The sequence below is a fragment of the Leucopleurus acutus genome, assembly GCF_964270905.1.
Source record: "Leucopleurus acutus genome assembly, chromosome: 11".
NCBI classification, from domain to species: domain Eukaryota; kingdom Metazoa; phylum Chordata; class Mammalia; order Artiodactyla; family Delphinidae; genus Leucopleurus; species Leucopleurus acutus.
In genome coordinates, this window is record NC_139152.1 from 26,989,464 (window position 1) to 27,017,109 (window position 27,646).

At 39.2% G+C, this 27,646-nt stretch overlaps 1 protein-coding gene across 10 annotated transcripts in view; it reads left to right on the forward strand.

Annotated features, from left to right (window-relative positions):
* Nucleotides 1-27,646, forward strand: part of BICD1 (BICD cargo adaptor 1) — a gene marked incomplete at both ends in the record, with an annotated part of 208,901 nt that overhangs the window by 73,336 nt on the left and 107,919 nt on the right. For all 10 annotated transcript variants that reach the window (XM_082851085.1, XM_082851089.1, XM_082851088.1 and 7 more), the window contains one exon: nt 19,382-19,594. In XM_082851085.1, coding sequence (XP_082707211.1) covers nt 19,382-19,594 — 213 coding nt within the window. The remainder of the gene's footprint in view (nt 1-19,381; nt 19,595-27,646) is intronic.

The following is a 27,646-nucleotide window of genomic DNA, read 5'->3' on the forward strand; positions in this document are numbered from 1 at the left end:
AGTCTGAAGTCAGGTAGTTTGATTCCTCCAGCTCCGTTTTTTTCCCTCAAGACTGCTTTGGCTATTTGGGGTCTTTTGTGTCTCCATACGAATTTTGACATGATTTGTTCTAGTTCCGTAAAAAATGCCGTTGGTAATTTGATAGGGATTGCATTGAATCTGTAGATTGCTTTGGGTAATATAGTCATTTTCACAATATTGATTCTTCCAGTCCAAGAACATGGTATATCTCTCCATCTGTTGGTATCATCTTTAATTTCTTTCATCAGTGTCTTATAGTTTTCTGCATACAGGTCTTTTGTCTCCCTACGTAGGTTTATTCCTACGTATTTTATTCTTTTTGTTGCAGTGGTAAATGGGAGTGTTTCCATAATTTCTGTTTTAGATTTTTCATCATTAGTGTGTAGGAATGCAAGAGATTTCTGTGCATTAATTTTGTATCCTGCAACTTTACCAAATTCATTGATTAGCTCTAGTAGTTTTCTTGTGGCATTTTTAGGATTCTCTAAAAATGACATGTATAGTATCATGTCATCTGCAAACAGTGACAGTTTTACTTCTTCTTTTCCAATTTGTATTCCTTTTATGTCTTTTTCTTCTCTGATTGCCGTGGCTAGGACTTCCAAAATTATGTTGAATAATAGTGGTGAGAGTGGACATCCTTGTCTTGTTCCTGATCTTAGAGGAAATGCTTTCAGTTTTTCACCATTGAGAATGATGTTTGCTGTGGGTTTGTCATACATGGCCTTTATGATGTTGAGGTAGGTTCCCTCTGTGCCCACTTTCTGGAGAGTTTTTATCGTAAATGGGTGTTGAATTTTGTCAAAAGCTTTTTCTGCATCTATTGAGATGATCATATGGTTTTTCTTCTTCAATTTGTTAATATGGTGTATCACATTGATTGATTTGCATATATTGAAGAATCCTTGCGTCCCTGGGATAAATCCCCCTTGATGGTGGTGTATGATCCTTTTAATGTGTTGTTGGATTCTGTTTGCTAGTCTTTTGTTGAGAATTTTTGCATCTATATTCATCAGTGATACTAGTCTGTAATTTTCTTTTTTTGTAGAATCTTTGTCTGGTTTCGGTATCAGGGTGATGGTGGCCTCATAGAATGAGTTTGGGAGTGTTCCTTCCTCTGCAATTTTTTGGAAGAGTTTGAGAAGGATGGATGTTAGCTCTTCTCTAAATGTTTGATAGAATTCAACTGTGAAGCCATCTGGTCCTGGACTTTTGTTTGTTGGAAGATTTTTCATCACAGTTTCAACTTCATTACTTGTGATTGGTCTGTTCATATTTTCTGTTTCTTCCTGGTTCAGTCTTGGAAGGTTATAACTTTCTAAGAATTTGTCCATTTCTTCCAGGTTGTCCATTTTATTGGCATAGAGTTTCTTGTAGTAGTCTCTTAGGATGCTTTGTATTTCTGTGGTGTCTTTTGTAACTTCTCCCTTTTCATTTCTAATTTTATTGATTTGAGTCCTCTCCCTCTTTTTCTTGATTAGTCTGGCTAATGATTTATCAATTTTGTTTATCTTCTCAAGGAACCAACTTTTAGTTTTATTGATCTTTGCTATTGTTTTGTTTGTTTCTGTTTCATTTATTTCTGCTCTGATCTTTATGATGTCTTTCCTTCTGCTAACTTTGGGTTTTGTTTGTTCTTCTTTCTCTGGTTTCTTTAGGTGTAAGTTTAGATTGTTTACTTGAGATTTTTCTTGTTTCTTGAGGTAGGCTTGTATAGCTATAAACTTCCCTCTTAGAACTGCTTTTGTTGAATCCCATATGTTTTGGATTGTTGTGTTTTCATTGTCATTTGTCTCTAGGCATTTTTTATTTCCTCTTTGATTTCTTCAGTGATCTCTTGGTTATTTAGTAACGTATTGTTTAGCCTCCATGTGTTTGCGTTTTTTATGTTGTTTTCCCTGTAATTGATTTCTAATCTCATAGCGTTGTGGTCAGAAAATATGCTTGATATGATTTCAATTTTCTTAAATTTACTGAGGCTTGATTTGTGACCCAAGATGTGCTCTATCCTGGAGGATGTTCCATGAACACTTGAGAAGAAAGTATAATCTGCTGTTTTTGGATGGAATGTCCTATAAATATCAAGTAAATCTCTCAGGTCTGCTGTGTCATTTAAAGCTTCTGTTTCCTTATTTATTTTCATTTTGGATGATCTGTCCATTGGTGTAAGTGAGGTGTTAAAGTCCCCCACTATTACTGTGTTACTGTCGATTTCCTCTTTTATAGCTGTTAGCAGTTGCCTTACGTATTGAGGTGCTCCTATGTTGGGTGCATATATATTTATAATTGTTATATCTTCTTCTTGGATTGATCTCATGATCATTACGTAGTGTCCTTCCTTGTCTCTTGTAACATTCTTTATTTTAAACTCTATTTTATCTGATATGAGTATAGCTACTCCAGCTTTCTTTGATTTCCATGGAATATCTCTTTCCATCCCCTCACTCTCAGTCTGTATGTGTCCCTAGGTCTGAAGTGGGTCTCTTGTAGACAGCATATATATGGGTCTTGTTTTTGTATCCATTCAGCAAGCCTGTGTCTTTTGGTTGGAGCGTTTAATCCATTCACGTTTAAGGTAATTATCGATATGTATGTTCCTATGACCATTTTCTTAATTGTTTTGGGTTTGTTTTTGTAGGTCATTTTCTTCCCTTGTGCTTCCCACTTAGAGCATTTGTTGTAGAGCTGGTTTGGTGGTGCTGAATTCTCTTAGCTTTTGCTTGTCTGGAAAGCTTTTGATTTCTCCATCAAATCTGAATGAGATCCTTGCCGGGTAGAGTAATCTTGGTTGTAGGTTCTTCCCTTTCATCACTTTAAGTATATCATGCCTCTCCCTTCTGGCTTGTAGAATTTCTGCTGAGAAATCAGCTGTTAACCTTATGGGAGTTCTCTTGTATGTTATTTGTCATTTTTCCCTTGCTGCTTTCAATAATTTTTCTTTGTCTTTAATTTTTGCCAATTTGATTACTATGTGTCTTGGTATGTTTCTCCTTGGGTTTTTCCTGTATGGGACTGGCTGTGCTTCCTGGACTTTGGTGGCTATTTCCTTTCCCATGTTATGGAATTTTTTGAATATAATTTCTTCAAATATTTTCTCGGGTCCTTTCTCTCTCTCTTCTCCTTCTGGGACCCCTATAATGCAAATGTTGTTGCGTTTAATGTTGTCCCAGAGGTCTCTTAGGCTGTCTTCATTTCTTTTCATTCTTTTTTCTTTAGTCTGTTCTGCAGCAGTGAATTGCACCATTCTGTCTTCCAGGTCACTTATCCGTTCTTCTGCTATTGATTCCTTCTAGTGTAGTTTTCATTTCAGTTATTGTATTGTTCATCTCTGTTTGTTTTTTAGTTCTTCTAGGTCTTTGTTAAACATTTCTTGCATCTTCTCAATCTTTGCTTCTATTCTTTTTCCGAGGTCCTGTAGAATCTTCACTATCATTATTCTGAATTCTTTTTCTGGAAGGTTGGCTATCTCCACTTCATTTAATTGTTTTTCTGGGATTTTATCTTGTTCCTTCATGTGGTATATAGCCTTCCGCCTTTTCATCTTGTCTATCTTTCTGTGAATGTGGTTTTTATTCCACAGGCTGCAGGACTGTAGTTTTTCTTGCTTCTGCTGTCTGCCCTATAGTGGATGAGGCTACCTAAGAGCCTTGATGGGAGGGACTGGTGGTGGGTAGAGCTGACTATTCCTCTGGTGGGCAGAGGCAGTAAAACTTTAATCCAGTTGACTGTTGATGGGTGGGACAACAGTTGATGGGTTCCCTCCCTATTGGTTGTTTGGCCTGAGGCAACCCAACACTGGAGCCTACTTGGGCTCTTTGGTGGGGCTAATGACAGACTCTGGGAGGCCACATGCCAAAGAGTACTTCCCAGAACTTCTGCTACCAGTTTCCTTGTCCCCGTGGTGAAACAGAGCCACCCCTCGCCTCTGCAGGAGACCCTCCAACACTAGCAGGTAGGTCTGGTTCAGTCTCCCCTGGGGTCTCTGCTCCTTCCCCTGGGTCCCGATGCGCACACTACTTTGTGTGTGCCCTCCAAGAGTGGAGTCTCTGTTTCCCCCAGTCCTGTCAAAGTCCTGCAATCAATTCCCACTAGGCTTCAAAGTCTGATTCTCTAGGAATTCCTCCTCCCGTTGCCGGACCCCCAGGTTGGGAAGCCTGGCATGGGGCTCAGAACTTCCACTCCAGTGAGTGGACTTCTGTGGTATAAGTGTTCGCCAGTCTGAGTCACACACCCATCGGTTATGGGATATGATTTTACTGTGATTGCGCCCCTCCTACCGTCTCATTGTGGCTTCTCCTTTGTCTTTGGATGTGAAGTATCTTTTTTGGTGAGTTCCAGTGTCTTCCTGTTGATTATTGTTCAGCAGCTAGTTGTGATTCTGGTGTTCTCACAGGAGGGAGTGAGAGCACGTCCTTCTACTCCGCCATCTTGTTTTCGACATCTGTCTGTCGCATTCTTGGCAACCATTTTCTCCCAGTCTGTAGGCTGACTTTTCACTTTGTTTATGGTTTCCTTTACTGTGCAAAAGCTTATAAGTTGGATTATGTCCCATTTGTTATTTTTGCTTTTATTTCTACTGCCTTAGGAGATTGACCTAAGAAAACATTGATACGATTTATGTCAGAGAATGTTTTGCCTATGTGTCCTCTTCTTGGAGTTTTATGGTGTCATGTCTTATATTTGAGTCTTTAATAGGCTGACGCAATTTTTAAAAATTCAAGTGAAAGATCACATTGCTTTACTTGGGGAGAAGACACATTCAAAACATATGTTTCATTCACTTTGGTAACCAATAAGAACTGTGTCCATGTACAGAGCAAAGGAAACATGTCCAAGAAACGTTTTTCTTTTCTTACTTGATTAGAAATAAAAGTCACTTGATCTTTTCTCTTCCATCCTAGTCACAACTAAGTTTTAAGAAAATCCAGGTCATATTGATAACTCCAGGTTAATACTGCTTTTTGCAAGATCAGAAATGTTCCCACATTACATTCTTTAGGTTTCAAAAAGCCTACTGTACTTATTCTCCTGGAATAGTGTGAAATAACCCTTTCCCTGAATGAAAAGCTTCTTTCTACAGTTTTTTCTTCTGAAACAAGGCTTTCCTTTTCTGAGCCCTGAACTGGAATAATTTCCTGGGGATCCCTCTTATCTAGGGGGATTGTAGTGAGGTCACTGCCTGAGCTGATTTCAGTTCATTTTTTTGAGATGAATTGTATGAATGCCTTCACAAGTCATCTTTTAAAGGGATAGACTTGCATAAAAATAAAACCACCAGATTTCTTCATACAGTATAATGAGGTCTTGACATTCCAGAGATTTGGTACCTAAATGCATAGACACTCAATGAATGTTTGTTGGAAGGAAGGCTGGTGGAAAGGAAGAAAGGAAGGGAGGGAAAGTTAGAAAAAAATTTTTTTTTCACTGGAGATAGGTTTGATTTTTAATTGGGAAAAGGAATGTGAAATTTATTGTTGTTATACTTGCGAACCCAGAATATAATTTATGATGACTTAGAAGTAATTGCCTTTTATCTACATTTTAATGCAAAAACAGTCATTGGACAAGATGCAGAAAAACAATTTACCTATATTTTATACATGTTTTGTTCAAAACACCAGAATCAAAAAAAAAAAAAAACCCAGAATCTATAAGAAATATTGAAGAATTTCTTTGTGGTTATTATACTCATAAAATGTGTGCATTTGAGTTTTGCTTCTGGACAGACATGTTCTGCTTGACAGTCTCTTTTGAGATCGCTTGCTGAGCACATATATTTTTCCTTTTGCTGATTTTAATGTCTCTGTAGTTTGCTTGGTGGCTGTTGTAGTAAGAGACTAGCTTCTAACCTATCCAAAGGAGGCTAAGATGAACAATCAGAAATAAGATTGACCAAAAACAACAGCTGGGGGACAGTGGCTGTCCCACACTTTTTTTTTTTTAAATAAATGTATTTATTTATTTTTGGCTGCGTTGGGTCTTCGTTGCTGTGCGCGGGCTTTCTCTAGTTGTGGCGAGTGTGGGCTACTCTTTGTTGCGGTGTGTGGGCTTCTCATTGCGGTGGCTTCTCTTCTTGCAGAGTACGGGCTTTAGGCGCACGGGGTTCAGTAGTTGTGGCACACAGGCTCAGTAGTTGTGGCTCATGGGCTCTAGAGCACAGGCTCAGTAGCTGTGGCGCATGGGCTTAGTTGCTCCACGGCATGTGATATCTTCCTGGACCAGGGCTCGAACCCGTGTCCCCTGCATTGGCAGGCGGATTCTTAACCACTGTGCCACCAGGGAAGCCCTGTCCCACACTTTTGATCCCAAGATTTCTTAGGGTATGTCTCACTCTGGCACAAAGAGAAAAACTCGGAACACCAGGAGGGCCAAGGGAGAGGGAACATGGGTGGCTGCCAGCCTGGGCAAATGCATTCCTTTTGGTTGAGCCAAATTCATGAGGGTAGAAGACCAGATCCTAGCTTGAGGCCCAAACCCTAATGAGTCAGAACAAGTGTTCAGGACCTCAAGAGCCTGGTAGGCAATGGTGGGCAAAGATTTGGACGTCCTGAACTTGCCTACATTGTGGAGGTGGGGTGCAGTGGGTAATTTTTTTTCTTTTTCTGCTTTTTGGTATTAACTATATTCTCTTTAAAAATCACATATATTACTTACAAAAAGGAAAAAACCCTAGGTTTTATGTATTCACTGACTAAATTTCAAAATCAGTATGGATTTGCTCCTTTTCTAGGAAGTATGGTGTTTTCATTTAATAGATTGCCGTTAGTGTACTTTAGAAGCAGCATCCAGTTTGATGCAGATATTTCAAGGTTTAAATAACTTAATGAATAAGGTTTAGTTGATGCAAGGTACCCCTTCTTTCTCATGGGACTGTTCCTCACCTCAATACCTTATGAATATCAATGGAGCATTATGGGATAGCCTAGAAACAGGCACAGTTATGTCAGTATGATTTACGGCTAACTTGGCACTCGACATCAATGTAAAGGAGGGGCGGGCAGTTCATTAAATGGTGCCAGGGAAATTGATTCTTCATATAGAAAATAAAGTAGATCTGGACTTCATTTCATACACAGAAGTCAATTTCAGGTGGATTAAGAGACATAAACATGAAAGGCAAAACGTTTACACTTATGGGAGAAAATATAGAATAGTTTTACGACTTTAGAGGAGAGAAGGGTATTACATGAGACACAAAAAGTGCTAACCAGAAAGCAAGAGATTGGTCATTGGACTACCTTAAAATCAAGGACATTACTTCATGAAAAGACATCACTAAAAGAGTTGGGAGAGGCAGAAGCCATGAACTGGGAGAAAGTATTTGACTTACATATAACTGATAAATCATGAGGAAACAGGAAATCATCCTTCAGACAGTGAGACCCCACTTCATCAAAAGATACTGTAAAATGAGTGAAAAATCAGGACATAAATACTAGGGGGAGATATTTGCCATGCATATAGCTGACAAATTATTAAAGGGGGTAAAAAGCACTCTGTAGAAAAATGAAAAAAGCCTTTAATAGAAATTACACAGAAATAGAAATGTGAATGGTCAATAAAAATATGAAAATGCTTAGCTTCATTAATAATCAGGAAAATGCAAATTAAAACCACCAGAGGATACTATTTCCCACTCCCCAGAGTGGGAAAAACTTTAAAGTCAAAAAGTCAAGTAAGAATGTGGAACAACAGGAACTCTTAGACACTGTTGGTGGCAGTGTGAATCAGGTCAGCCACTTTGGAGAACCCTGCAGTCTTGTCAGGAAGTGTTGAAGCTGTGTGTGATCTATAGCCTAGTCATTCAGCTCCTGGCCCACACCTTAGGGCAGTGGTTCTCAACCCTTCCTTATGTTAGAATCTAAAAATGAGCATGTCAGAAATAGGCCTTATCCCAGACGTGTGGTTACCAAGTTGTATGCGTAGGTGCTCAGGGGCACCACCACAAACCCACAGAGGACCGTGGGGTATTTTGCATATTCGAGGGAACACTGTGATACTTGGCATCTGCTGGACACTGTGTGAACTACTAACTCAAGATAGTTCAGTTCACAGTTTCCTTGTTAGACTTGCTCCATTCTTTTCTATTATGCAATATTTTGCAAAACTAGATTTTTCAGTGGTTGCTCTAATAAAAAGCAGATAGGAAACCATAGGAAAATCAATGTGGAACAGGAAATGAAAATGGCAGGGTTTGAGAAGTTGTACAGAGCCTAACAGGTGCACCTATCCCATTCGTAAGTAATTGTGGTTACTTAAGAATGAAATTAAAATATTTTTTCTTTCAATTTTTGCACATTAATTTTTCAGACAGCTAGTACATCATTTGGACTTAAAGACTTAGTAAGTTGTTTGGAACTAACTATTTAGAAAATGGAATTGTTTGGTATTTCTTTTGTCCTAGGAATGCCATTAAAAAAGTTTTGAGACATCAAGTGGATCTTGAACCAAGAATGTTTGAGAATCTCTGTCCCAAATTAGTTAACTCAGAATATTTGGAGTTGGAGTCTGTGTGTCTTTGTTTTTAAAAACTTCCCAGGTGATTCTAATGGCCCCTAGAGCTGAGAAGCACTGCTAGGGAAACTCTTACACATGTGACTGAGGATAGTGCTATTCAAAGTGTATCTGGGGACCAGCACTGGTTTGCACATTATTTCCTACAGGTCTTCGTCAGGATGTAGTTTATATTAATCACATGTTCAGTGAATAATGGTACAGTTTTTGTAATCCTTTTTTACCCCTATGTTAGTTTGTTCTGGTTAAATTTATTGAAATATAATTTTCTGTCTGTTAAATCTAATAATAAAAAATTGGATAATTGGATTCTGGTAAGGATACAGAGCAACATGAACTCTCGTTCCTTGCTGGTGGGAATGCAAAATGCTAAAGCTATTTTGGAAGACAGTTTCGTGGTGTCTTACAAAACTAAACATACTCTTACCATATGATCCATTAATCATGATCCTTGGCATTTACCCAAAGGAGTTGAAAACATATCCACACAAAAACCTGCATACGGATATTTATAGCAGCTTTGTTCATAACTGCCAAAACTTGGAAGCAACCAAGGATGTCCTTCAATAAGGTGAATGGACAACTAAACTGTGGTACATCCAGACAATGGAATATTATTCAGTGCTAAAAGTAAGTGAGAGATCAAGCCAAGAAAAGACATGGAGGAACCTTAAATGCATATTACTAGATGAAAGAAGCCAATCTGAGAAGGCTCCATACTGTATGATTCCAACTATATGACATTTTGGAAGAGGCAAAGTTCTGGAGACCGTGAAAAAGTCAGTAGTTGGCAGGGGGATTGGAGGGTGGGAATGAATAGGTAGAGCACAGAGAGTTTTTAGGGCCGTGAAACTACTCCATATGATACTATAATGGTAGATACATGTCATTATGGCTATGTCCAAATCCACAGAATGTACCACACCAAGAGTGAACCCTAATGTAAACTGGAGTTTGAGTGATTATGATGTGTCAATGTAGGTTCATCAATTGTAGCAAAAGTACCTCTCTGTTGGGGGAGGCTATGCATGTGTGTGGGCAGGGAGTATATGGGAAATCTCTGTACTTTTCTCTCAATTTTGCTGTGTACCTAAAACTGCTCTAAAAAAAGTCTTTAAAAATCATTGGGGCTTATATTTTGTGCTTTTCTTCTAATATTTTTCTAGTAATTTACTATTTACACGGTTTTATTAAAATATAATTGACATACAACAAACTGCACATATTTAAAGTGTACAATTTGATGAATTTTGACATAAGTATAATTTGTGAAATTATTATCATGACCAAAATAATGAACTTATCCATCAGTGCCTAAAATGTTTTTATGCCCCATCATAATCCTTCCTTTTTCGCCTCCATACCGCTTCCTCAAGCTCCCCACAGACACACACACACACACACACACACACACACACACACACACACACACACACACACACCCTCTCCTGGGTAACCACTCATCTGCTTTCTGTCACTGTAGATAAGTTTTATTGTCTAGAATTTCACATAAATGGAATCTTACAGTATGTACTCTTGTCTGACTTATTTTGCTCAGCATAATTATTTTATGATTCAACCATGTTGCATGTAACAGTAGTAGATTCCTTTTTATTTCTGAGTAGTATTCCATTGTATGAATATACCACTTTTTTTTTTTTATCTATTCACCTGTTGATGGACATTTCAGTTGTTTTCAGTTTTGACTATTACAAATAAAGCTGTGAACATTTGTGTACAAATCTATATGGAATGAAATGGCTGGGTCATGTTGTAGACGTATGCTTACAGTAACCCATTTTTATTGTGTTTTGCAAAAGTGTTAGTCCACCAAGGATTGGACATAAAACTGTTTCTTCACAAAATGTATTTTGAGAAGCACTAGCCAGGGAGATGTGCAAAAAACTGGATGCAGTGGATCTAATCATCCATTGTTAGGAGAATGGATTATTAAAATGGGGTATATATTTATTCAGAAGACTACTTTATAACAATGAAAATAGATGAATGATAGCTACACTAATCAAAATGGATGAATTGTAGAAATTTGAAGTTGAGTTTAAAAAGCAAATTGCAAAAGAATGCCTATGGAATGATTCCATTATACAAATTTAAAAAATAAACCATATTAAATAATGTTATTTACAAATTCATACATATATGGTAAACTATAAAGAAAAGCAGGAAAATGGTAAATACAAAATTTAGGATAGCGCTTACTTGGGGAGGTTGGGGTGCAGCGAGGGAGATAGGATGAGTAGACAGAAGCTTTTGAGGCTAATGAGTCATGGTCTAACAGAAATTCATTTTGATGTTATTTTTTGTGCTTATATTTTGTTATAAATTTTCTCTTGTGTATATTCAATATATAACAACAAAATTTAGAAAAATCTCTGAACAGTTGAAAAAGGAGTTTGTTAAGCAAGACGGAAGGTACCAATTATGAACCATCAAGGATAGAAAAAAATCCAGGCTTTAAGTAAATATATATTTGAATGATAGGCTATTAGGTATTACATTTGGAAAAATCAGGGGCATTAAACCAATCATAAATATTTAGTTAAGTATAGAAAATATGGTATGTTATTTATTAGAATGATACCTTGTAGCCCTGTAATATGATGATTAAATCAGTTAAGGATATGTGGTAGATGTTTAAAAAAACCTATGGTCAGTCACATCAAGCTAAAAATGCATGTTTTTAATTTTTGTGATAAATGAAAAATGGTTTACAGAATGAAAAATCAGAATCAAAATTTGGTAATGAAATAACCTATGTTTCCCAGATGGATGGAATTAACTGGGTAGGAGTTAGGTTAAAAAAGCCAGAAAAAAAATGGGGGAAGTTAAGAAAGAAAGAGTTGAAAATTCTCTTCAAGAGAAGATAAAATGGAATTCTTTGATAAAATCAACCTTAGGGCCTATGCCTTGAGAAATTTCTGTGTTTTGTCTTTTTACATTTTTAATGGCTTAATAAGAAAAATGATACATCAGAGTTCCCTTTCTGGTAAGAGGTTCAGTATTTCAGAAATGTGTGGGGAGCTGCTCTCCATGGAGAGGTGAACGGCCTGCTGAGTCATGCACAGGCCTGGGAGAACCTTCACACAGGGACGCAGCAGCCTGTCAGTGTTGGGTGGGGAGAGAGGGTGGGGACCGATATTAATAAGCATTTACTGTGGATTTTATTTATACCTCTTATCTGATATCCTTACCTTTTAGACCTAGTCTGTTTTTATTTTTTTAAGGTAGACATTATTATGCATTTTCCACATTTGGTAACTGAGACATAGAAATTCAAAACCTTGCCAAAGATTGCAGAGGAGGCAGATTTAAACCCAAATACATTTGATTCCAAAGCTCACCTTTTTCCTACAATTAATAGCCAATACTTACAGTGAACTTACTGTATTTGTACCAAGAACTGCTCCAAGTGATACACAGATTTTCTTTAATCCTCACAACAACACTATCAGATAGAAATTATTATCCTCATTTTACAGATGAGAACACTGAGGCACAGAATGTTAAGTAACTTCTTCATTGTCATACAATGAGTAAGTGGCAGAGTTGGTCCAGCTCAGGAGCCAATGTCTTTAACCTCTTTTGCCTCTTATGAGTACCTGTGCCTTTCAAGGATCAGGCTTCATTCTGTCAGGGAAACCTTATGGCTCCTAATAAGGTTTGAGCCATGTGAGTCATGGAAACAGATTTCTCCCAGCTGGTTACTTTTCGACTGTCTCACAATGATCCCTTCTTTTCTAATTGGACCATACCCTCTAGGACACTTTGCTGCTGGAATATAGTGGTTTGGGAAATGTTTCTTAGCCAGTTCAAACAAGTTTAGCTAGTTTATTCCTATTTTTTGTGTGTGCTTTATGAGGTCCTTTGGGCTCATTGTTTTCCTCCGAATAAGAATGAATCCTTAGTAGAGCTTTTAGTCCTCTTAAACTCTCAAACTTCATTCTTTAACTTGGACTTCCCTTAAGACTTAATTTAAAACAAATGGTAATTAAACATCATTTAAACCATTGATGGGATTATAACTTATATCCTTTCTACTCCAAAAGTATTTGAAGCAGATTAAAACAAAAGAAACCAATACAGTGGGGGTAAATACACCTCAAGAGTGTAGAGAAAACAGGAGATAGTTATACCAGAAACTTAAGTTATTTTAGTTCATTGCTACAGAGCATTTAACGCTGAATTTCCTGGCAGCTGAGGCAACAGAAATACAGTTGGTCAAATGATTTTTATTATATGTTCAAAGAAGATAAAGTAGTTCCTTGGGGAGGATGGGTTTTAGTGATAGGCCATTTGACAATCCTTTCCTTCCTCCAAGTTAAATTATGTCTAAATATTCCCTGGAGCACTCAGCTCTTAGTGCTATAGTGGAGACTTTAAGGAACTGCCTCAGATAAGTCTTTAAAGACACGCCGTGGCTATGCTGTAATTCTTGCTTAGCAACACTTCAGTTTAGCTTTGCTCCTCTGGGGAAAGGCCAGGTTCTGGCTCACCTCCTCCTTTGTTCGGGTCTCTACTCAAAGGTCACCCCCTTCTCTGATCGTCCTCTCTAAATGAGGCTCCCTCTGTCCACACCTGCCTGACTATCCCTGCGCTGTCCAACATGGAGGCCACTAGATATGTGACAATTAACATTGATTAGATTACATAAAATTAAAAATTTAATTCTTTGGTCATATTGCCCCATTTCAAGAGCTCATTAGCCACACGTGGACAGTGGTTACCGTACTGGACAATACAGATACATCATTGCAGAAAGTTCTATTGGGCAGTGCTGTTTTATGCTCTTACTCTGGATTTCATTTTCTTTTTAGAACTTTTCCAACATTATGCTGCATACTTATTGATTTATGTTCCACTAGAATGCTCCCAAAGGCAGAGATTTTTTTCTAGAATATTGCTAAATCCTCAGTGTCTAAAGCAGCGCCTGTTACAGCTCTCTGTAAGTACTTACTGAGTGAATGAACAAACGAATGAATAAATTTTAGTATTTCAAATAAGAATATTTTGTCTAATGTCCTCGAGTGACCTAGTATACTGTTGTCACAATTTTTAAGATGAAAGAATGAAGATTCTGTAACCAAGGATCATATTTTAAAGATAATTTGATATTATTAAATATACTAGCTGAACTTTTGTCTTTCATATTGTGAAGGATCATAAGCATGAAAATTCCACTTAACAGTTAATATATTTTCCTGAACATGAAGGTAAAAAAATACCAATTTTCTTGGGATTAAAAGTCCTGCGGGGCTTCCCTGGTGGTGCAGTGGTTGAGAGTCCACCTGCCGATGCAGGGGACACGGGTTCGTGCCCCGGTCCGGGAAGATCCCACATGCCAAGGAGCGGCTAGGCCCGTGAGCCATGGCCGCTGAGCCTGCGCATCCAGAGCCTGTGCTCCGCAACGGGAGAGGCCACAACAGTGAGAGGCCCACGTACCGTAAAAAAAAAAAAAAAAAAAAGAAGTCCTATGAGTAGAATGAGAAAGCAAGGTACTTATTATATAGCTAAATGAACTTACACTGGCATGTGACTGAAAGCAACTGTGATACATTGTGATGGACTATATTAAAGGTGATAATTGTGCAATTATAGCTACACACATGATAGAAATCATAATACATTCTAAAATTGTATAGAAATGTCAGTTTACCTCAATTGATTTCAAATAAAACTTATTCATGAAATGATTGCAGTGCCTAAAAGGAATTTGCTATCTGAACAAAATATAACTAGAAGCATGACTGCCCTAGGTTTGCCTATAAATAGACAGCAAAGCTAGTTTTGTGATTTCTGCCAAGTGTGCAGCTTCAATAGCCTTGGAAAAGATTGTTTCTCGTCTCTTGAGTCCAGCTTTGTTAGGAGATACTTGGAATGGTGGTGGAGGAGGGAGGTACTCGGCAGAGCCAGACAGGTCTGGTAAATCAGCTTCAACAATTAGCCAAATGATAGTTGTCAGTTGGCTGTCATGCCCAATTCCAGTTACCAACAATTAGGAATTGGGTAAAGAAGGAGTTTTTTCTCTTTCACCTTCCCTTTCTAAAATGCAGATATTTTCTGTAGTGTTAGTTCTCAGCGGATTTGCAAATGCAGATCATGGGGCATCTGTAGCCTGTGCTGGATTGGTATTATTTTTCTATTTCAAGTTTAAAAAAAAAAAAAAAAGCACCATGGTAAATGTCCTTGGATAACCTTGCATACTTTCAAATCAGGTCCAGTGAAAGGCCATGTTCCTCATAAAAATAATGACTAGGGGCTTCCCTGGTGGCACAGTGGTTGAGAGTCCGCCTGCCGATGCAGGGGACATGGGTTCGTGCCCCGGCCCGGGAAGATCCCACATGCCAAGGAGCGGCTGGGCCCGTGAGCCATGACCGCTGAGCCTGCGCGTCCGGAGCCTGTGCTCCGCAACGAGAGAGGCCGCAATGGTGAGAGGCCCGTGTACCGCAAAAATCAAAAAATAATAATGACTAACTTTGGAAACCCCCATGTTCAGTTAAGTTTTCTGAGCTACAATAAATATGAATTAAGGATTCATCAAAATGTTTATATTTTCATTTCCAATTCTTGACTCTACTTTGAAGATCTATTCTGTGTATATGTCTGAAATTTTTTATTTCCTTTGGTGCAGGATCCAGAGTACAATTCTTAAAACTTTACATCAAGGGTGGAAAGATAAATTCACTTGCTATTAAGACATTAGGGGTTGTTTTAGCCACCAAGAGAGCATTGCCTGTGTGCTGAGAATAATGTGAGAACCATAGGTTGCCTAAGTCTGTTGATCTTACTCAGGCAGAGTTAAGAAAATGGCCCTGTGAAAGTTTTCTGTTACATAGATGTGGGAAAGTAGTTGTGAAAAAGAAGCAAGTTGACGTGCTTGACACACAGTTCATGCTAATTTGAAATTTTACCAATACTTAAGTACGATAGTCAGGGTTCCTTTGCCAGTGTGAGGGTCTACTGAAGACGTAACCAGGTCACCGCGGGGAGATGTGCTGCCAGATGTCTCCCCTCCAAAGATTTTTTAATGGGTAATGAATTCAGAATTGACCTCACAGAATCTGATCATCACTGATAGAAAAGCAAGGTAAACATCACTTCCAAAGACAATTTTTCATCTGTTCATAAATCTATATGCTTATTATCACATGTAGAAGCTTGGCTACTCAAATAAGAATTTCTTTCTGTCCTGAGACTGAGCAAGCCAAACACCAAGAGTATTCTGCTCTGAATAGATGAACATCAATACTGAAATATTTCTTTCTCAGTTGATGTTTAGGAATCATCTGTTGATTTTGATCCATGTAGAGATTCTAAGAAAGATAGTTTATTGAGACATAGGCTTGCAGGTTATTAATTTTTTAATTTTCTGTTTCTGTAGTATAATTTGGAGATGAATACCAGATTGTCTTTAAAATCATTAAATCATAACTTTATGATGTCCCTTTTAATGATTAACCCAACCCTTTTCTGCCTTCAAGTTTGTAACAAATGTGAAACTGAGTTTCAGAGGTTAATTCCAGCCTTGTTTCTTTATGACCTGTACATAGTCCAGAAGCATCATTTTATGACACTTAAAATTTTAAAATGTATATCACATCATAAAGCCATAGCACTTCTAATTGAATAGTGACCCTTTGGTGTTCAAGTACACATGTTCTTTATAACTGTATGTGCCAGTATTTTATCAAACCTATCAAATTCTTGAGGGCAAAGACTACATTTATTTACCTAACTTTTTATTTTGAAATAACTCTAGACATAGAAAAAGTTGCAAAAATACTACACTGAATTTCATGTACCCTTTACACAGCTTCCCCAGATGTTAACATCTTACATAACCATAGTACAGTTATGGAAACCAGAAACTGACATTGCTACAATATTATTATCCAATATAAAGAATGTATTTCAGGACTTCCCTGGCGGTCCAGTGGTTAAGACTTCGCCTTCCAATGTAGGGAGCCATATTGTAACAAATTCAATAAAGACTTTAAAAATGGCCCACATCAAAAAAAAAAAAAAAGGGGAGGGGCTTCCCTGGTGGCGCAGTGGTTGAGAAATCTGCCTGCCAATGCAGGGGACATGGGTTCGAGCCCTGGTCTGGGAAGATCCCACATGCCGCAGAGCACCTAGGCCTGTGAGCCACAACTACTGAGCCTGTGCGTCCGGAGCCTGTGCTCCGCAACAAGAGAGGCCGCAATAGTGAGAGGCCCGCACACCGCGATGAAGAGTGGCCCCCACTTGCCACAACTAGAGAAAGCCCTCGCGCAGAAACGGAGACCCAACACAGCCATAAATAAATTAAAAAATAAACTTAAATCATATGGGCTTCTAAGAAGACCTCTGCTTAAAACAAAAAAGAAAAAAAAGAATATTTCAGTTTTGCCAATTGTCCTAAAGTCTTTTTTTCAGGTCAGGGTCCAATCCAGGATCCCATTCTGCATTTAATTGTCATATTTTCTTAGTCTCATCTAGTCTGGAGGAGTCTTCCTCTATTTCTCCTGACCTTAATACTTTCGAAGAGTCCTGGCCAGTAATTTTGTAGAATGTTCCCGTTTGGGTTTGCTTGATGTTTTCTTATAGTAAGAATTGGCCTACTCGTTTTTGGCAGAAATACCACAGAAGTGACTCTGTTCTCCCCTCAGTGTGTTATATCAGAGGGTACACGATGTTAGTATTTCTTGTTGCTGCTGGGCTAACTTTTGGTCATTTAGTTAATGTCTGCCAGGGTACTCCACTGCACGGTTACTATTTTTCCCATTGGAATTAATAAATATCTTGGGAGGACATGCTTTAAGACTATGCAAATATCCTGTTTCTCATCATAGTTTTTGCCTATTATTTTATATTCCACTGATAATCTTTACCTACAACTATTATTACTTGGTGTTTGCCAAGTAATATGCTGATGTCAAGTAATGCTGATTTGATTTCTATTAGAATTAAGTGATTTGAATCCTACTGTAAAGAAGAGCTATTCCTTCTCTTATTTTTTCAGTTATTATATCAATGTGGGCTCATGAATATTTATTTTATTCTATGGATTATAATTCATTACTATAACTATTTTGTTTCCCCAAATTATCCCATATTTAGCCCTTGGGAGCCCCTTCATGTAGGCTCTTGTGTCCTTTGACATATCCACATCATTTTTTTTTTTTTTTTTTTTTTTTTTGCGGTACGTGGGCCTCTCACTGTTGTGGCCTCTCCCGTTGCGGAGCACAGGCTCCGGACACGCAGGCTCAGCGGCCATGGCTCACGGGCCCAGCCGCTCCGCGGCATGTGGGATCTTCCCAGACCAGAGCACGAACCCATGTCTCCTGCATCGGCAGGCGGACTCTCAACCACTGCGCCACCAGGGAAGCCCCACATCATTTTTTTAAAAGCATTTTGTTACTTACTCTTTGGCACCACATGATGCACCAAGTTCGTTTTGCTCCAGTGAGAGACTCCATCATTTCTTCCAAGAGCCCTAGTTCTTTTAACTGGAGATTGATATTTAGAAACAAAATTTGGCCGCAGGGTTTGCTGACAGAGCTAGGAAATCTGTATACACACACACACACACACACACACACACACACACACACACACACAAGCACCTTTCTCTCTCCATCTATCGACCTATCTCCCTATTAAAGACTATCCTGATAATTCTAATTACAACCCAGTACCACTAGTTTCCTTCTAGACTTCTCCCTTTCCTTATTTGTAATGCCTTTCTCCAAGAGGGAGAAACCTGTCTTTCATTATCCATAATATATTTACTTATTTCCTCAGCCCTAGTATACATGTAAAGAAGTTTCAGAATTGTGATTCCATAATCCCTGTGAGAAACAAATTTACTAACTATACTATAGTGTTTGGGTACAGTTCTTTTTGTTTTTAGCTTTACTGTGTATAGCAAAAATACTGATTTCCCCAATCAGTTTAGATCTTTTCTTCTCAACCTTTCAGTGTGGTCCTGTTCTTCATTTGCGGTACAGCTGGATTCATTTGTTACTATTTGTGTTCCATTTGGGTACCTGGACACATAGAGGCTGATTTTCATTATTATTTATTTGGGAGGTATGTGAAACCTTACTGTAGTTTTAAGAGTCAGAGCGATATGAAAAGGCATTCTCAGAAAAGTGTGACTCCTATGAAATGTGATCCCTTGTATAGTGTTTCATTCCCTCATTCTTTCTTCCCCATTCCCACTCACCCTCCGTAGCTTACCAATTTCATTACTTTCTGGCTTATTTTTCCGTATCTCTTTTTCCACAGATATGTTTTCTTATACATTGATTGCATTTGAATGTCTTTTTGTGGTACCAGGCAGTTTGAAAGCTGTTTGGTGATTTTTCTCTCTTAAGGGCATTGTTCATAATTGGTATATTCTTACCACTAATGTATTAGAAAGCTAATGAAACTATTTTCTTTCTTGAAAATTTCTTTTGGGATTTTTTCTGGAATGAAAATGAGAATATGAATTTTGAAGGTCTCATTAGCACTGAACTGTCTATTCCTTAAAAAGATTTGTCTAAAAAATGGTAACATAAAACAAGCAGCAATGTTTTTCAAGTTTTAACCTGTTTTATATATATATATATATACATAAGCAAAATACTTAAAATTTTTCTTTCTCCTTAATTGAATTTGAATTATTTCAAGTGTCAATGAGAGCTACTAGCCTGTTAGATGAACTATGTATTTTTTGCTTCTGGAAGTCTTGCAGAATACCTTTTCTTTTGCACAAAGTAAAACAAATCATGTTCCCAAGTCTGTTGAATAGTGCAGTGGTGCATTTCACTGTGTGCTCTTTTTCTTTCCAAATCCTCTGCAGGCATTTGGGCAGTCCTTCTCTATCCACCGTAAGGTTGCTGAGGATGGAGAGACTCGGGAGGAAACACTTCTGCAGGAGTCAGCATCGAAGGAAGCTTACTATCTGGGGAAGATCTTGGAGATGCAGAACGAACTGAAACAGAGCCGGGCTGTGGTGGCCAACGTGCAGGCAGAAAATGAGAGGCTCACAGCCGTCGTGCAGGATCTGAAGGAGGTAAACAAAAAACAAACATATTCCCTTTGAGAGAGCTGTGGGAGAGAGAACTAAGATGAAATTCTTCCTAGGAGAGAGGAATAAAACTTTTTCTCTAATCAGAGGAGCTGTATTAAACAAGAAGCACTTGATGCCAATGCTAGCAATTTTCCTGCTTTTTTAGTGAAATGACAGCTTGTTCTGAGATGAGCTTTTCTCTCTCTTATTGTTCGTTAAGAATTAAAGTCTATTTATTGAGTACTTAGGAATTGGCCTTGCTATTTCTGCAGAGGTGTTTAAAAAATACAGTGACCCTAAGGTCACTTCCTCCCTTTTACCTGTTTCAATACAATGTGGAGAGGAACGGTTGGCTGTTATGCTCGGTGTCAGCACTAATTCAAAATGAATGTGGTGTTAGACTCTCCTCACTGGGGAGAGAGATCCTGGGGGAGTGTTCTGAGGGGTCTTAGAGTCTGGTGATGCAGAACCATAAACTCTTCTTCTGGCTGTAGACAAGCAGCAAATTATAGCTGGTATGATTCAGGTTAGGAGCCTTCTTCAGTCCCCGGGCCCTCCCTGGACTCACTCTTTCCCTTCAGCTTTTCACGTAGCAGCGTCATATGCCAGATGGTTTCAGAGTGGCAGAGTCATTCTGTGCTGGAGGAAGGAGGTAATGTTGGGGACAGAAATAGCCAAAAGCAGCTTCATCCACCAAACCCTTTTAAGAGCATTTTTGAAAACTTCATATTAAGTCGTTCACTCCCGTTTTTGATTAAGAAAGCTATAGAAGAGGTGCAGATTTCCTCTGATTCCTACACCAGTGCAGTGGAGGTTGACAAACAAATACCGGGCCCACTACCAAGTGGGCTCATTAACTGAGCGGTTTTTTTGTTTGTTTTTTTTTTAATTTATTTTTGGCTGCGTTGGGTCTTGTTACTACACGCGGGCTTTCTCTAGTTGCAGCGAGCGGGGGCTACTCTTCATTGTGGGGCGCGGGCTTCTCATTGCGGTGGCTTCTCTTGTTGCGGAGCATGGCCTCTAGGCATGTGGGCTTCAGTAATTGTGGCTCATGGGCTCAGTAGTTGTGGCTCGCGGGCTCTAGAGCTCAGGCTCATTAGTTGTGGCGCATGGACTTAGTTGCTCCACGGCATGTGGGATCTTCCCAGACCAGAGATCGAACCTATGTCCCCTGCATTGGCAGATGGACTCTTAACCATTGTGCCACCAGGGAAGTCCCTAACTGAGCACTTTGATAATAGAAAAAGGTCAGATGAAAAAATTGTTTGATATTGTGAAATATAACCAAAGTAATCCACTGATACCTTTCTCTCGACATTAGTGACATATTAGAAATAAAGTTTCATTATGATAACATATAAGTTGTCCAAAATTTACTGGAATTTAATCAATAATTTACATTTGCCTGTGTCCATATTACCATGAACTCAGTGAATATTGACAGTAAGGTTTCTGCTTTACCTAGTTCATTGTCTTTGCACATGCCCCAGATATAGAAATATGACTCTGGAGACAAAGAAAGGAGCCAACCAAGGGGAATTTAGTGTTGGGTACCAAAAAGAACATGAGAGTTTTCAGGATGCCCTGCCTCATTTCCCTCCACTGCAAATGATTGTTAAAAAACAGAGCCCATCTCCAGTTCTTCATTTGATGCATCTGTGTGTGCTGGGTCTTCACCATCACTTGCTTATCCTTTGGAGTACCAGACCTCCTCCTCCAAGTGGACTCAAGGTCATATAGTGTCATAGGCTACCTTCTTGGATTAAGCAAAGCCCAGAACATCCACAGGCAGAGACCTCAGCAGCCATGGGCAGCAGGTTCACGTGGCAGGTTGGCAGAGAGGCTGTGATATGGGCAACCTGAGGGCCATGGGCACCCACATGCAGGTGGTTTGTGTATAAGGACTGCAATCCATGAGTCAAGCAGTCTTGATGGATCCTCTGAAAGCTACACAGCCCCACTGTGTGCAGCAGTTGCAGCTGAGGAAAGAACAGCAAAGGTTGAGGAAAGGGTACCACAGATGTTTTCCTCTTGGGGCAAGACAGTGGAGATTGATGGAACATCCTCACTTACATATGCCATGCTTGAGTGCAGTTTCCAATGAGTAGATTTATGATAAGTGGCAGGAGTTGATTATTAAGAACGAGGATGCAAGTTAGGAATAAACTGAGGCCGCAAAGGAAACAAAATGCTGAGAAGCCCTTCATTCAGATCAGTTCTCAAATTTTAGTGAGCACCAGAATCACCTAGAGAACTCATCAGAACACTAGTCTTGGGGCTTCCCTGGTGGTGCAGTGGTCGAGAGTCCACCTGCCAATGCAGGGGACACGGGTTCGTGCCCTGGTCCGGGATGATCCCACGTGCCGCCGAGCGGCTGGGCCCGTGAGCCATGGCCGCTGAGCCTGCACATCCGGAGCCTGTGCTCCACAACGGGAGAGGCCGCAACAGTGAGAGGCCCATGTACCGAAAAAAAAAAAAAGAAACAAAAACAAAAACACTAGTCTTGGGCCCCCTAAAATTCTGATTCAGTGTACTAGGTGGAACCCAAGAATTTGCATTTCTAACAAGTTCACAGCAGGTAGAGACCACACTTTAAGAACCACTAATTTAAACTTCTTTGCCTGGCTTAAAGCTGGGTATGGGGGTATCATAAGGCTCACAATTTGGGGAATTGCTGGATGATCACTTGGTTATAATTCTTCGATTTCTATGCGTTTTCAGTAGTTGATTTGCCGTAAGAGAATAACTTGTTACGTCCAAATTTATGTATTTTTTTAATCTAAAACAGCTCAAGGCAGTTTAGCCATTTGGATTTGTCAATAACTAAAAGAAAAAAAACAAACAGGTGGTCAGTTTCCTGGTCTTCTAAGCGTGCCAACAATTTATCTGTTAATATTCTTTCTGATGGGCTGAAAGCTAGTGAGCGGTATTACTATATCCCAGAGCCCTGCTGTTTTTCATGCAGACATTTTTTTAATGTCACTAATAAAGTTATTATTAGCATGTAGGGCTGAGGACATTTGTAAAAGGAGAAAAGGAATAAATTCTATTTCTTGGTATGTTGATACAGACTTTTGATGGCTGGTGTTAAGTTCAAATCCCAGATTTGTTTTTATCGTAGGCTTAGTTTTGTTTGTCTTTTTGTATTCTGAGTATTGATTGGTGCATAGTGACTGGAAGAGAGATGATGAAACAGAAAAATCATGACCTGAGGAACCATGAGAAATAGACAAGGATAACCAATAAAAAGCATAGTAAATCATCAGCTTGACAGATGCTGTGTGAATTTTTTTTTTCTTTTTGGCCGCACCCCACAGCATATGGGATCTTAGTTCCCCTGTCCAGGAATTGACCCTTGCCCCCTGCATTGGAAGTGCTGAGTCTTAACCACTGGACTGCCAGGGAAGTCCCTGTGTGAATTTAATAATTAAATTAATGGAATTATTTTTATTTACTAAAAGGACTAATCTCTAATTTCAGTAGGATCATTGGTACTGGCAAAGGTGCCCGTGTGTGTATATGTGCTGTGTGTGTTATGGAAGCTTTACACTCATATTTGCACACACATATGTGTGTATTTAATTCCACAGCCAACTTCTTTTCCATATATGGCATGTATAGGACAGTATAGTGGAAAAAATGGAAACATTTCTGAATTAGAAAATCAATATTCTAGTCTCAGCACTGCTAAAAGTTTTAGAATTATACTCACGGTATTTGTCAAAGATTAGTATATAGTAAATACACAATAAACATAAACTGTTATCATTAATAACTTTCTGCATCTGCCATAGAGCTATTGTTGAAATTATCATTTATTATGTAGATCCATATTCTTAGGTTAAAGAAACATTAGGTAAATACCTCTTTGAATTTATTGCCTTGAAAATTCTTTCAGTTGAGATATGAATCAGGTGGTAGGAATTATAGTTTTTTTTTTTTTTTTTTTGCGCTACACGGGCCTCTCACTGTTGTGGCCTCTCCCGTTGCGGAGCACAGGCTCCGGATGCGCAGGCTCAGCGGCCATGGCTCACGGGCCCAGACACTTCGCGGCATGTGGGATCTTCCCGGACCGGGGCACGAACCCGTGTCCCCTGCATCGGCAGGCGGACTCTCAACCACTGCGCCACCAGGGAAGCCCTATAGTATGTTTTTATTATTGCTTTGGTTGTTAAAAACCTCCAGCACTATGTGTCACTATAAAACCTAACTTAGATTTTTCATATAATTCTCATTTTTAAACATTTTCATCAGCCTTATTGTATATGTGTTCCTAATGGTAAACTGCTTTAAATAAGATTTTTAAGTACAGGGAGTATAAAGAAAAAATTTCACCCAATCAAAGAACCAAATCGGAGTTAATCTTAAACAAGTTAGGTGTTAATCCTACAGGTCTAGTAACAGGCAGGGGATGGGAAGGGGGGAATCCTTGGGTGACCTTGACTAGCATCATTTCGGTGAAAGCTAAATGAGAGCAGATCGATTACTGTAGTGCCTAAGCACATATTGAGTAAACAAGTTTGAATTTCATTTTTTTATCTCAACCTATAGGTCTAAAATACTAGAAGATATCCTGAATTTCACTGTACAGCCATGCCACTGTAACTACCAAGAGCACATGGCTCCCTCTTCTGAATCTTTCCTCAAGTTAATGAAATTTCTGGCACAATACATGAAGCTTTAGTACAACAGCTAAATTTCTAACTAGTTGGTAACATTTTATTAAGATATGGCCATTTTATATTTCAAAAGCTGCTTAATCCATATGATCTTTATCACATTTGAAGCTCCATTTTTTTTCCCTCATTGGAATACACAACCAAACTTTATAATCCACCAGCTCAATTTTCAGGAATCGATTATAGCCACATCTATAAGCTTTTAGGCCATGAAGGCACCTAGTGATTATTTGGTAAAGCCTACTCCCAGATCAATAATTCTTTCTCCAGTAACCTGGAATGGCCATGTAGCCTTTACCCAGACACTTCCATCACTAGGGAGATCGTAAACTATGAGTCCTTCCAAGGAAGGGACTGTCTTTTGTTTGTCATTTATCTTGGTATCCCCAGGACTCAGCACAGTGCCTGGTCAAAAGAAGACATTAAAAAAAGAATGTTTGTTGAGTTGAACTGAACAGAAATAACATACTTTAGGAGTTAGCTACCTCTGGTTTGAATTCCACCTGTGCCACTTACCAACTGTGTGATATTGGACAAGTTACATTTGTTCTGTAAGTGTCACTTTCCTCACTTCCGACATGGAGATGGTAATACTAATGTACGGGTCCTATGTCAAATGCCGTGCACAAAGGAGATGTTAAATTACTGTTCATTCCTTGTCTTCCAGATCCCTCCCAAGGCTGCCCATCCTGTTGCTTGGCAGCTCTAATTGTTAAACTGCCCTTTTTTGTTCAGTGAAAATTGACTCCCTGTAATTTTCACCAACAGGCCATATTCCTAGCCTCTGGATCTACAGAGAATACGTTTTTTTGGTTTTCTATTCCACTTGACAATTTTAGCCCATGCCCAACAGCTTCAAATATTTGGAAAGGACTATCTTGTCTTCTCTTTTTCAGATTAAACATATCTAGATCATGTGACATGGTTTCAGGATGCCTCAGCATCCTGTTTATTACCTTCTTAGACTGAGATCCAGTGTCTCTTAAAAATGTCTGCTTTTTAAAAGCAGACTATTGACTGTCTTTACCCCATTGGAAATTTTTGAAAACGTGAACTGTTGGATGAAGGGTTTGAGTTTCTCATCTTAGGGTTTTCATCTTTTTGGATTTTCCACTTTGCAGTCATACATTCATTCAACAGAGGTCTCTTCAGTGCTTGCTGTGAGCCAGATGCTTGGGTGCTTGGAAGCAACAGTGCACAAAAAGTCAACAAGGAGTGGTTGTTTTCAATGTTAAAACAACTAAATGTGTTCAGAAACTATTTCCTTCTACTCTTTAGTATCTGTGGAGATAGTGAGCTGTGTTTTAAATCTTTTTTTTTTTAACATCTTTATTGGGGTATAATTGCTTTACAATGGTGTGTTAGTTTCTGCTTTATAACAAAGTGAATCAGTTATACATATACATATGTTCCCATATCTCTTCCCTCTTGCATCTCCCTCCCTCCCACCCTCCCTATCCCACCCCTCCAGGCAGTCACAAAGCACTGAGTCGATATCCCTGTGCCATGCGGCTGCTTCCCACTAGCTATCTACCTTACGTTTGGTAGTGTATATATGTCCATGCCTCTCTCTCGCCCTGTCACAGCTCACCCTTCCCCCTCCCCATATCCTCAAGTCTGTTCTCCAGTAGGTCTGTGTCTTTATTCCTGTCTTACCCCTATGTTCTTCATAACATTTTTTTCTTAAATTCCGTATATATGTGTTAGCATACGGTATTTGTCTTTTTCTTTCTGACTTACTTCACTCTGTATGACAGACTCTAGGTCTATCCACCTCACTACAAATAGCTCAATTCCATTTCTTTTTATGGCTGACTAATATTCCATTGTATATATGTGCCACATCTTCTTTATCCATTCATCCGATGATGGGCACTTAGGTTGTTTCCATCTCCGGGCTATTGTAAATAGAGCTGCAATGAACATTTTGGTACATGACTCTTTTTGAATTTTGGTTTTCTCAGGGTATATGCCCAGTAGTGGGATTGCTGTGTTTTAGACAACATATACTATAGATTGAATGTTTGTGTCCCCCAACATTCGTATGTTGAAACCTAATCCCCAAAGTGATGGTGTTTGGAGGTGGGGCCTTTGGGGGTGATTAGGTCATGAGAGTGGAGCCCTCATGAATGAGACCCTATAAAAGACACCGCAGAGAGCTCCCTTACCCCTTCCACTATGTGAAGACACAGCAAGAAGTTGGCCATCTATGAACCAGGAAGTGGGCCTTTACCTGACACTGAATCTGCTGGTGCCTCAATCTTAGACTTCTTAGTCTCCAGAGATATGAGAAATAAATGTCTGTTTAAGCCGTCCAGCCTATGGTGTTATTGTTATAGCAGCTCAAATGGACTAAGACAACATATAACATTTCGTACAGTAAATTACACTCATCTTAGTCTCTCGTTAAAACTACAGATAGGTGGTACCTGCTGTGACTAAGCAAAAAACATCTAAACAGTCAGATTAGATGCCATGGACCTCAGCCACCAGCACATAGTCACTTTATTTAAGGAGAGTCCTTCAGCCACTCTTTAAAAATCAAATTGCTTCTACTGCATAAATAGGTGGTTTGGTAATAGTGTGGAATTAGAAATCAGGATATCTGAGTTCAGGTCCTAACTTGACCATTTTACTAGTTCTGTGATTAAACTTCTCATTTTCCATATAAACATTATAATAACGCCTCTCCTACTCCTCATGATTTTTATAAGGAGAAAATATTTTTCATGAAAGTGCTTTACAAGAAGTAGAGGACTATGTTAGTGTTATTTATTGTCTCACAGTTTGTAATCGGACTTATTCTTACACAGCAAGACAAAAACAATAAATTTAGAAAGATGTATTGGGGTCTACTGTCAGAAGGCCCCAGCACCTTCTGACAGTAGCAAGAAGTAATGGCTGGAGCTTCCCTGGTGGCGCAGTGGTTGGGAATCTGCCTGCCAATGCAGGGGACACAGGCTCGAGCCCTGGTCTGGGAAGATCCCACATGCCGCGGAGTGGCTGGGCCCGTGAGCCACAACTACTGAGCCTGCACGTCTGGAGCCCTTGCTCCGCAACAAGCGACGCCGCGACAGTGAGAGGCCCGTGCACCGCAATGAAGAGTGGCCCCCCGCTCGCCGCAACTGGAGAAAGCCCACGGACAGAAATGAAGACCCAACACAGCCAAAACTTAATTAATTAATTAATTAATTATTTTAAAAAAGAAGTAATGGCTGACACCCTGACACCAAAAGAAGAAACAACACATGTTTAAAAGCCAGTAGGCTGAAAGGGGAGAGCTGTCTGGGTGTTCTTACTATCAGTGTAAATAGCCCTTCATACCTGGCTGGTTCTCAAAAGGGTCACTGCGTTATTTCTCAGTACAACATCGAAT